This window comes from Plecotus auritus (assembly GCF_963455305.1).
Source record: "Plecotus auritus genome assembly, chromosome: 13".
In the NCBI taxonomy this organism is placed as follows: Eukaryota; Metazoa; Chordata; class Mammalia; order Chiroptera; family Vespertilionidae; genus Plecotus; species Plecotus auritus.
Genome location: NC_137779.1, coordinates 7,607,089 through 7,618,995, shown reverse-complemented (window position 1 = coordinate 7,618,995; position 11,907 = coordinate 7,607,089). Strand labels below are relative to the sequence as shown.

The window sequence follows — 11,907 nt, the reverse complement described above, 5'->3', positions numbered from 1 at the left end:
AAGCGTTTGGACTTTGGCGATGCCTGGGCTTGGCTTTGGCCGGGAGACTTTAATGTGCAATGGTGACTGGCAGTTGCAGGGGTGGCCTTGCCTCTCCCTGCTGCCCCTCTCACTGGGCTCAGGGAGGTTCCCAGCAAGGCAGAGAGGGCAGTGCAAGGGAGGTTGAGGGCCCGCGCTTCACGGTAACTAGGCAACAGGCGCCTTAGCAACAGAGAGGGGGCGGGACCTAGAGAGGAAGTCGGAAGCAGCGACTAAATCTCGCGAGAGCCGCTTTTGCGCGCGAACTCTAAGTGCGAGGGTCCCAGGATTAGATCTGGGCGGAGCTCAGTGCTGACCCCCGGGCACGCCACGACTCCAGTGGGTTGGACACCTTCATCGCCCCGCCATGGAAACCTCAGCGCACCAGCAGCCCTCGGCGTCCAAGATCAGGAACCTGCCCTGGTAGGAGGAGGCCTGGCTGCCGCGGGAAAGGGGGTCGGCCTCTGGAGAGGCGGTGGTTGGGGTAGGCAAGGGGCCGGGTCCCCGCGGGACTTCAACCCTGCGCCCCGGAACTGCGGCCGGGGCGGAGCCTCAGAGGTTCGTCTCGACCTCCCCCAACTCCCCAGTCTCCCTCCGTTCTTAGGACTTTTGCCAGGGCTTTCGCACCTGAATGACAGCACGGGGATTTGATCCCGCGTCTTGACATTGCATCGGCCACAGTGCCAAAATGTCCTCTTCGCTCTTGCCAAAATGTTCGATGCGATTACTGGTCAAATACTAAACTAAAATAATCACACCCTCTAGGTAAATTTTATTTAAGTGGCCTTCTGTTCGATCAGCAGGAACCCGATTAGATGTTTGATCTTTACAAAGGTCCTAGGAGGTAGGTATTCCTTATTCCAGTTTTACAGTTGGAGTAATACAGCCAAAAGGTTAAATGATTTGCATTAGATCCAGAACTAGAAAATGGGTTTGGATTTGAACGCAAGTGGTCTGAATTCAGACTTGTACTCACAACTATGTCCTAATGATGTTTTAAAGACCACAGGGATTTGGCTCAATTGCAGCAAATTCCAGGTTGTTCTTGTCTAATAATAACTTCAATTTGTTTTTATCATTGTAAAAACATGTCACTTACCATTTATAGTTGAAAGCATTCTAAAGTGCACAATTCAGTGCCATTAAGAACATTTAGAATGTTGTGCAACCATCCCCCTATCTAGTTCCAAAAATTTTCATCACCCCAGATGGAAACCACATACCCATTGGCAGTCACTCCTCATTTCTCCCTCTCTTAGCCCCCGACAAACACTAATCTGCTTTCTCTCTCGATGAATTTGCCTTTTCTGGATATTTCATATAAATACAGTCAATATGTGAGCTTTTGTGACTGTCTTCTTTTCATTTACCGTGTTTTCAAGGTTCATCCATGTTGTAGTGTGTAACACCATTTCTTTTTATGGCTGAATAATATTCCATTGTTTGGATATACCATCATTATCTGTTTCTGTATAGTGGGTGTGAGTTCAATTTTGAGTTCACCTTGAAATCATAGGTGCCCATCCAAGCTGAGGTTATAGGCAGACAACTGGAAAGGTGAAATTAGAGTTTATCAACCTCAGCATTGTTGACATTTTGGGCCAGATACTTGATTAGGGGGGAGGGGTATAGGGGTTGTCTTGTGCATTATAGGATCTTTAGCAACATTCCTGGGGCCCACCCACTACATGCCAGCAGCAACCTCCACCCAACTGTGACAACTGAAAATGTCTTCAGGTATGGCCAAATGTTCCCTGGTTGAGAACCACTGGTGTACATTCAAACATAAAGGGTTTTGTTTCTCTTCCTCTTTTAGTTAGGATACGAAAGGATTCTTTTGCACATAACAACATGTTCTTGCATTTATGTGTGGTGTAATCCATGCTAAATTGTATTTCAGGGTTGAAAAATACCGGCCACAGACACTGAGCGATCTCATTTCTCATCAGGACATTTTGAGTACCAGTAAGCATCCACGTTATCCTAGTTGAAGGACCTTTCGACTTTCTTGGTGGTGTTGTCTCTGCTGAGTAATCACTTGGAAGAGTCTCGTTGAGCTTTGTGGGAGGTTGATGTAAGCGTGGAGTCCTTCAGGTCTTTTATTCCTGCCTCTGCCTCTGATTTAAACATGGGGCTGCAGTGCCTTCCCCTCACCTCGAGGGCCTACAGTGAGTGAGGCTCTCAGAAACTGATGGAGTCTCTTTCTCCCTAATCCTCAGTTCAGAAATTTATCAGGGAAGACCGACTGCCACACCTACTTCTCTATGGTCCTCCGGGGACAGGAAAGACGTCCACCATCCTGGCCTGTGCTAAACAGCTGTACAAAGATAAAGAATTCGGCTCCATGGTCTTGGAGGTAAACGGGGTTACTCTTACTTGACAAAGGACTCCAGTCTCTCTTAGTTCTGCTACTTCTGTTTTAGTTTACAAGGAAGTTGTCCTGCTGGTTGGGAAAGAAGCAGACATATGTCAACTCACTTTTTTTTTCTGTAATTGACATGTTGGTCTGGATCGGCATTAGCTAGAAGGCATTTGTAGGGCTCGTTGCCAGCTTGTACCCAAACACTCCGTGGTCACTCAGCTGCTGGCTGCCTCCATGTGCCCCTCCATGTGCTTCTCCACGTTGCTGCATTGGGTTCTGGTCCGGAAAGCTGAGCTGTACTGACTGCAAGCTCCCTTACCCTCTGGCTCCTGGTTAGGTTTGGCCAATAGGGACCCTGGCAGGAGTGGGGGAGGGGAGGAGAACGATGCTTAGTCCTGCCGGGGAGCCACCATGGGCTGACAATATCCCCCTCTACGGGGCACATCGCACTGCCTTCTCAGGTGGCATCACCACGGCCCCACCAACCCCTTAAGACCTGGGTGAAATGGGCCCCAGTAGTCCCTGCCCTGCTGCATAGCCCTGTGGTTTCCCCACACCCCACCAATACCTTTTATTTTATTTTTTTTTAAATATATTTTAGTGATTTTTTACAGAGAGGAAGGCAGAGGGAGAGGGATAGAGAGTTAGAAACATCAACGAGAGAGAAACATCGATCAGCTGCCTCCTGCACACCCCCCACTGGGGACGTGCCCGCAACCAAGGTACATGCCCTTGACCGGAATCGAACCTGGGACCCTTCAGTCCGCAGACCGACGCTCTATCCACTGGGCAAAACCAGCCAGGGCACCAATACCTTTTAAAATATGTCTTCATGTAATTCTCTTCAAAGCACGGAATTTGAGTATGCCACCTCTTCACTGTAATACACTTAGATTACAACATTCTAAATATTGTTGATTGCAAGAAAAACATTTCGTTCTTTTGTTCGAGATTTTAGAACTCGCTGCCACACCTGTTCTCACCTCAATGTGTTAGACACTTGGTATCTTCCGGGTTGCTCTAGGTTGTGGCAGCTAACATTAGCATCATTCTGCTCGGGTCAGAGGTCACTGAGACCAGGCCACTTAGCTATTCCTCCAGAGTTTGCCAGTGATTGTCCTCAGAAGGGGAGAGGAAAGTCAGTCTTTTGCCTTTCAGACTGAGTGATCGATCTAGTGAGCTAGGAGTTTTAATACAAATGTGATCTTGTTTTTTGAATAGTGATTATCTCTTAGCTGTCATTAGACTTGGAGACCTAGCTTGCTGAGCTAGATTGATGAAAAGGTAATTAATTCATAAATAGTCTACCAACATGTTTTTTATTTATTCTGGCTTCTCTCTTCCACACTTAGCTGAATGCTTCAGACGACAGAGGAATAGACATCGTTCGGGGACCAATCCTGAGCTTTGCTAGCACAAGGACAATATTTAAGTAAGACATATTTGCATAATTTCTCTCCCCTGAGATTTTGATCAGTGAGATTATACAGCTGAATTTCTTTTAGCCTCCCTTTGCCAGTTTGTAAACGCCGGGGGAAATGACTTTGTCAAAAGCAGCCTAAAAAAGACAAAGTACAGGGATGGTGGCAAAAAAAAAAAAAGTTAAAATGCAAATATTGAAATAAAATGTTATCTAAATCTGTATTAGAAAGTTCTTGGGGAAAGCGTTAACTTCGTTTTATTAGTTAACTGAGGACCGATTCCATTCTAAGCCTGGATGAGCTAGTTCAAATTTAGACAAAAATGAACTGAGATCAGGATGAATAACTAGGATGGTGGCTAAAATAAAAAAGATAAGAAGACAGGCCTGAGTGAAGGAGGTAGGGGAAAAAGCACTAGAGTTATAGGATACTGTGCGGAAGAAAGAGGAAAGTGCTGGAGACCATAACAAAAATATGGACGTTAGACCTCAGTTCCCTTTAAGAGTTGAAGGAGTGATGGGGGCGTTTCCTCTGGGACCACAGCTGTCAGCTCTGGTCTGCGTTCTGGGAGAAATGGCCTGAAACGGGGCCTGATGGCACACAGGTGAAGATGGAGGTTTGGGTCTGAAGCTGAAGGGAGATTGAAATCCTTACGTGGTGCCATTTGTCTTCCTAGGAAAGGCTTTAAGCTGGTGATCCTGGATGAGGCGGATGCCATGACTCAGGACGCCCAGAATGCCTTGAGGAGAGGTAAGGAGGGCTGCTAAGTCCAGCGTGCTGGCTGATGAGCACATCCGGAGAATTGGGAACTTTGGGCATGAGATACGACGTGGCTCATTTCCATTTTCATTCCTTTCTGGCCCAGAGAAATCTCTGTATACCTTTCTCCATGTATCCCACCTGACGATCTAGGCAAAATAAGTAAGACATATTTGCAAAATATCTCCATTTGGGGGGTTTCCCCTTTCCACAGCTTAAAGATACAGGCCCTGTTGGGATTCGTGGTGTCTCATTCTTTTCAGCTGGCTTCAATTTAAGGATTGGGGATTTTGTATCATTTGATGGAAGGTTATGGAAAGTCTTTCATCCCTAAACTGCTGGGTGGACCTTCTGTTGTTGGTACCCTTAGATACAAAATAGCCAGGAAAATTCCAGAGATTTAGTCACACTCGGAAAGCTGACATTACTTCGCCCCTTGCCAATAAATGGTTTGGCAGGGAAGGGAGAGAAGCCTGTGGTTTGTCTGTCTGAAGGGGCCTAGGGCAGTTCCTTTCTTTGAAAGGACATTGGTCATCTCACTGAGATCCAGAGGTAATCAGCTCAAAGGAAAGGCTGACATTTAGGCGTTCGGGGGAGGGGGGGAGGCTGGGGAGGAGGAAGAAGGCAAAAGATCTGGTCCTGGAGCTTTGGCAGTCTTACTCTGGCATCTAGTTCTGCAGAGTGACTGTCAGTCTGGGCAGATCCCTGTGCAGAAACATTGGGTACCTACCCAGAGAAGCTGGTGTCATAATCATCTCTGAATTTGGGCTATTCTCTCGTCAACCCTCTAAGGCTTTGAGACAAGGTCCACTGGGAAGTCTGCAAAAAGCCACGCCCTCCCCACCTGGTAGAAAGTGGAGCATCAACCTGCCAAATAGAGTTGTATCCAAAGGGCAGGAACACTGGCTTTCATATCTTAATGGAATAGGATGACAAGAGCACAGGAATCATGGTGCATCTTAAACAAAGAAGCATTTTGTAAAGCCTGTGGGGTGACATGTCCATCAGATTTTGGAAAGAGAGTGGGTGATTTCCAGTCCTGACCACCCGTGACACCCTCTTGTTCCAGTAGCATCCTCATTTGTTTGCATTCTTGAATTCTTGTTACATTCCTGTTCCCTGCACCATTCATGTGACCATTCAGTATTTCAGGGTCCTTTGAAGAATCAGAATGGACATGAGGGGGTTTTCTTTTCCTTTGCCAGTGATCGAGAAATTTACTGAAAATACCAGATTTTGCCTCATTTGTAACTATCTGTCAAAGATCATCCCCGCTCTGCAGTCCCGGTGTACAAGGTTCCGATTCGGTCCCCTGACCCCTGAGCTCATGGTCCCGCGCCTGGAACATGTCATAGAAGAAGAGAAGTAAGTATATGGAAAAGCAGGAAAGGTGAGGGTCCCGGGAACTGAGTGTGGTGTAAGATGGTATTTGTAAACGACTTAGCGGAGTGCCTCGCTTCAGGGTCTGTTAGCAGTATGTCCGGGACATTGTTCATGAAAGTCATTTGGTTCTTCTGACTCCATCCTCCTCCCTGGAAGCTGTCCCAGTTTCCTCCTCTTCTTTTGTCATTGGAAACTGCACGCTGCCAAGTCCCTTCTGCTGAGATGCCTCTCGCCTTGTTTGACTGGAAGGGAAGGTCCTGGGATAATACGTTCTGTGTAATCAGATGCCAGGCGAGAAACCAAGCTGAGCTGCTGCTTATTTGAAAGGTGCTTTGACTCTGTGATCACACCTCTCCAGTGCTCTTTCCTCCCCAGGAAGCACGATTCAAAGCCAGCTGCTCAATATAGTGATGCCTGGTCCTACATTAGGGTCACTTTGAGTGGGCTGTGACTACTAATGTGAAGCCGTCGCCCCTCAATACCAGAGTGAATTCTAGATCCTATAGATCAGGAGAGTAGTTAACTCCGTCCTCCCCTTTTTTTCTTTCATCGTTTCCAAATCTTAATCATTTCAGGCCATCTTGTTCCCTTGGGGAATGCCTGGGCGCTCAGGGGCCTTTCAGCTCTGCCTGTTTCCTTTCAGAGTTGATGTAAGTGAAGATGGGATGAAAGCACTTATAACTCTCTCCAGTGGAGATATGCGACGGGCTCTGAACATTTTGCAGGTACAATGCTACTCGTAGCAAATCTCAAGTTGTGGCTTTGGAATAGTTTTTCAAGAAATACATAAGCAATAGTACAGCCAGTCTGTAAATTCAGAAATCTAGAACTGGGAAGACCTTGACCTCCTAATGTGTCGAGATCTCCCCACCCTTTGTGTTTTGATAAATTGCAGAGTAATTTGTTGCAAACAAGGGAAAGAGAGGGGAGGATTCTGCAGCTGTAACAGCCAGCAAGCTGCAGCACCCTCCCCGAGGCCACCTTTACCAGTGTAGTGAGTGCAGGATTCCAGTTCCTGTGCCCTGTGATATTGCTGCCCACCTGCATGCTGCCTCAGCAGTTTCCTCCCGACCTGCCTGCAACTTGGCAGCAGCTGTGGCAGCCACCGCTTTCTCTCCCTGTCTGCGCAGAGCACCAACATGGCCTTTGGGAAGGTGACCGAGGAGACTGTCTACACCTGCACAGGGCACCCGCTCAAGTCAGACATCGCCAACATCCTGGACTGGATGTTGAATCAAGACTTCACCACGGCCTACAGAAGTATCCTTTCTCATGTCCTGCCAACAGCACTCTCAGTTCCCAAGGCCTGAACTTGACCCCAGGATCTACAGCCAGCACCTCCCCGCTCTGGCAAGACAGTTAGCCATGTGAGAGACTGCTCAGCTTGTAAGATGTAGGAGTAAGATGGCTTGGGTGTAGTGGATATGTGTCTGATGCCCCGAGTTCTTCCTGAAGGACTCTGACCTGGGTACCTGGAAGCCACCTGACACCCAGATGGAGATGAGGCTGGACCGTGGTGGGAACTGCAGTCATTTTCAAGGAGTCGGTTAATCTTGTCTTGCTGTGAAAGTAAAAGCTGGATGCAGTGACATGAAACCACCTGGGGAGTCTAATAGACAGCTGCCATCACTGAAAGCCCTTAGTGAAGAGGGAAATGAGAAAAGAATTGGGGTTCGTGTGCAGTTTCACATCGAAACAAACCATACTGAGATTAGAAGCTCTACTTTCTAAAGTCGCTCACGAGGGTTTGGATTCAAAATTATCCGCAGCACATTTGTTCTGGAACTTTTCCCCTTTGCCTTAACTGCTCCTCTCTAGATATCGTGGAGCTGAAGACTCTGAAGGGGTTGGCATTACATGACATCCTGACGGAGATACACTTGTTTGTGCATAGAGGTAACTTACATCGTTCTCCCGTTCAGAAGCCGTCAGAAGGGAGCGTGCTTTATGGTTAAGGGTGATTAGAGGGAACATGAGGCTTCATTTTTTAAGCAAAGAAACAGGAATGAAGAATTACAAACTGAACCCCTCATTTTTAGTTTTGTCTTGTTACTTAAAACTTCATTCCGAAAACACTCTGAACCCCTAGAGCTGCTGGGGAGAGTGGACACTCCTGAGGGCTAAAACTTCATTTCCTCCCAGGGTTTGTGTTGTACGGCAGTAAGTATGTTTTAACTCACGTTTCTAAAATAGTATTTTCCCCAAAAGGAGAGGGAGAAGGAAGATCTATTTTCATGTAAACCAAAAGTCTTAACTGAACCATCTTAAGTTCCACACTAGGGTGGATCTTCTATACAGCCTTGGTTCTCACACGGGGATCACCCCTAGGCCAAGCAGTTGGCTTCTGGGGGGAGAACCAGGTGATCGGTTGTGCAGCCTTTTGGATGAGCTCTTTCCTCTACAACAGCCAACTGCACAGACGGTCGGGTCCATGAATGTTGCTTCTACCGGCGCCTTTACAGGCCTCTTTCTGGCTGGCTGGCACGTTAACTTCTGCCCAACAACATGGTTGGCTCAAGCCCAGCTTTGCACTTTGTGAAAACTGAGCATAAATTGACTTTTTAAAAAATCAATAGTTTGTTTTTAAAATTGGGAGAGGAAGCGAGACCAGCTTTTACGTTAACTTATAGAGCTACCCAGTTGCTAAAAGAGCGGTGCTGGAGACTCTTCCATGTCCTGATCACTCTGGAATCAGGTGGGGCGGGGCAAGGGAGGGGCTAAGGGTGAAGACACAATGGAGGGGATGAAAACCTGTCTAATTGTTACTTCCTTAGAGGTGTGGTATCTAGTGATCTGAGGCCACTAGAAAAGTGTTATCCATCTTATCTTTAAACAAGCACTTGTCTTCTAAGGAATGACAGGCTCATTCATTTGATTGTGTTTTTCCCCCAGTTGACTTTCCATCTTCAGTTCGAATACACTTATTGACCAAAATGGCAGACATTGAGTGAGTATTTACTTCCCAATTTTAATTCTCTTCCTTCTTTTTCCCCTGTTGTGGTTTGTTTCTGTTTGCTTGGTTCCAAATTTTTTGTCTAAATCATTCCTGTACAAGTATGATCCAGTTTTGGTGGGATTATTGAATGAAAGATGGGGAAGGGTGTGAGATGCTCATTCTAAGAACATGAGTAAACACAAGGACAGGTGTGACTCAGTTACATACTTGAGATCAAGACCTCAGAGGCTTGGTCTGCATTGGCTGTTAATGCTGCTGTTATTTGGGAGCCTGCTCCAGTGCAGACCTCCAGCTGTGAAGGCCTTCTGCACACACAGCATACTGGCGGGGAGTAAACAAACTCCATTTTCCACTTTGCCTTGTTCAGTGAGCAGTTATTAGCCCCCAGTGAAGCTGGCTGCTGTCATTTAAATAGACAAAAGCATTGGTTTCAACATCAGACTGTTAGCGTAGGCCAACTCTAATCTGCCCTCATTGGCTTGTGGATGCACAAATTAGGTGACTTATCATTACTTGTGAATATGATCTTGCTTTCAATGGCTTAACCGCTTAAAAGGTGAAAAGATGAGCCCTGGCCAGTTTGGCTCAGTAGATAAGAGTGTTGGCCTTCGGACTAAAGGGTCCCAGGTTCAATTCTGGCCAAGGGCACATGCCAGGCTTGTGGGCTCAATCACCCCCAGTAGGGAGGGACGTGCAGGAGGCAGCCAATCAATGATTCTCTCTCATCATTGATATTTCTATCTATCTATCCCTTCCTCTCTGAAATCAATAAATACGATTATGATGATCTCTGAACGCATAATAATCTGGCCACTCTGTGTGTGTGTGTGTGTGTGTGTGTGTGTGTTAGAGGGGCCTGGTGCATGAATTCGTGCATGGGTGGGGTCCGGCCAGCCTGGCTAGGGGGAGGGGACATGGGCGGTTGGCCGGCCTGCCTGCTGGTCGAACTCTTGGTCGAGGGGACAATTTGCATATTAGCCTTTTATTATATAGGATATACACTGAGTGGCTAGATTATTATGTGTTCAGAGATCATAATAATCTGGCCACTCAGTGTGTGTGTGTGTGTGTGTGTGTGTGTGTGTGTATTAAAAGATTTAAAAGTAATAAAAATAAAAGGTGGCAAGATGAAATGGCAGTGTCTTGCTTACTGACTACACCCCAGAACCACAGGTGTATCAGCCACACTGCCAGTGAATTAAGAGGAAGGAAATCTTCATTATAACTCCTTCATGCATTTTGTAGGTGAAGAAATAACTCTTAATCACATGAACTCTACATATCTTTATAGAGCTAGAACAAAGTGAGGTTCAGAACACTGCTAACCATTTTTCAGACTTAATTTTTCCTTCAAATTGGTGAAGAAAAATGATGAGTGTTGAGGACAGAGAAGGAAATGTTAGAGGACACATACAAGGTTGCCGTCCAGGATAACTTCTCATTACCTCCTAGCCGCCTTCAGATGTTCCGTCTTTGATATTTTTTTCTTGTCAAAGGGTTGCTGTCTGTGGTATTCTCTGCTCTTACCTTTTGGTTTCCTTTAGGTACAGGCTTTCTGTGGGCACCAACGAGAAGATTCAGCTGAGCTCCCTCATTGCAGCTTTTCAAGTCACCAGAGACCTGATTGTCTCGGAGGCCTAGGCGCTGAGGACCATTTGCTGCAGTCTCAGACCCAGCAGCGACTAGAGAACAGGGGACTTGGTTATGGGACGAACTGCTGCCCACGTCAGGGGATGAAGCCACAGTCACCCAAGTCTTGGAAAATTCTTGTTCCAGGCATGGGTGGGCAGACATACAAAAAGCACCCTGTCTGTGGCTGTTTGGAGCAGTGTACAGAACAATTTTAGCGAACTGTCTCGTTGCACTGCCCACTTGTGTTTTATGGTAAAAAAAGGCAAACACCTTTATTTGAACTATAAGGCTTTTATCTTTAGTTGCTTGGATGACAGGAAGTTAGACTACTCCAGGTCATTTTGGACTATAAGGCTTTCAGATCTAATATGGCCCATGTGTCTTCCAACTCAAGATAAACAGAACATCTCCAAAATCACGTATAGTCTGTGACACTGTGTCTACTTGGAGAGTAGATGTTAACAGATTTCTGGCCCAAACTGTTATAAAATGGACTCAATTCTCTTCCTTGCAAAACTGGTCTTTTTATTTCTCCTCTTGAAGCAGAGGACTTATTAGCAGGTTCCTAATTGTGGGTGGACAGTAGAGAAAACTTTCATTTTTATGCCATTAGGGGCCAGAAGTTGTATAATACGTACTTACTGCAGGGGGTGGGGGTAGGGGAGGGGACACAAGATTGAGCCTGACTCTACACCTGCCACTGGGAAGGATAGGCCTGGGTGCACATGTGGCAGTTCACTACAGCAGTCAATGCTGCATTGATCACTCTTCAGAATTAAAATAAAGCAGCTTTCTTGTTGGTTGTGTTACAAGTGACTCTTCTTTCCTTAGTTATAAAGACACTGACTTATTCAACTTGCATCTGTATGAAAACTTTCACCTCTGATATCACAGAATCAGCTTTGGAGGCTGTTCTTTAAAAGGGAGGAGTTGGTTTTCCCATCACTCACGTGGGACTCGCTCCCCAAGGACGCCAGCAACGTTGGAAGCTAATGGCTAAGTGGGGCCTCAAGGAAGCCACCCTGAGCCTTCCAGACTACACTATTTGCGATTTTGCAAGATAACCTCAAAATTAAAAACTTGCCCAGTCCATTCCCAGCTGTCCTGTTGTACTCACTTGTTTTAAAGGTGACTTTTTTCCCTAATGGAAAAAATGAAACAGCCAAAGCTATTAACTTTTTCCTTCCATGAGTCTCTCATCTTGAAATGTTTTCTTCAGCAACCAAGGCGGTAGAGGAGAGATTTCTCTCCTTTTTCAGCACGTTTTATATTACCCTGGCCTCCATAACGCACCTAGTAAGAAAGCCAAAGGATAAGATGTTGCATTTCTTTTAAAATTATTTAAAATATATTAAATTTTCCAAAGGCAGATTATG

General features: G+C 46.1%; 1 protein-coding gene across 1 annotated transcript; it reads left to right on the top strand.

Annotated features, from left to right (window-relative positions):
* Positions 1 to 269: 269 nt before the first annotated feature.
* Positions 270 to 11,339, top strand: RFC5 (replication factor C subunit 5). The gene is made up of 11 exons (XM_080650388.1): positions 270 to 441; positions 1,919 to 1,983; positions 2,238 to 2,374; positions 3,733 to 3,812; positions 4,478 to 4,551; positions 5,766 to 5,925; positions 6,587 to 6,668; positions 7,074 to 7,203; positions 7,762 to 7,839; positions 8,836 to 8,890; positions 10,444 to 11,339. The coding sequence occupies exons 1-11, from the start codon at positions 386 to 388 to the stop codon at positions 10,538 to 10,540; spliced, it is 1,014 nt and encodes a 337-aa protein (XP_080506514.1). The 5' UTR covers positions 270 to 385; the 3' UTR covers positions 10,541 to 11,339.
* Positions 11,340 to 11,907: the final 568 nt, after the last annotated feature.

What these genes read in the sequence shown, in the direction of transcription:
- RFC5 (XM_080650388.1), top strand. Translation starts at nt 386, where the DNA reads ATGGAAACCTCAGCGCACCAGCAGCCCTCGGCGTCCAAGATCAGGAAC. An exon ending in TCAGGACATTTTGAGTACCA is followed by an intron (nt 1,984 to 2,237) that starts GTAAGCATCCAC and finishes CCTAATCCTCAG; the next exon opens with TTCAGAAATTTATCAGGGAA. An exon ending in CCAGAATGCCTTGAGGAGAG is followed by an intron (nt 4,552 to 5,765) that starts GTAAGGAGGGCT and finishes TTCCTTTGCCAG; the next exon opens with TGATCGAGAAATTTACTGAA.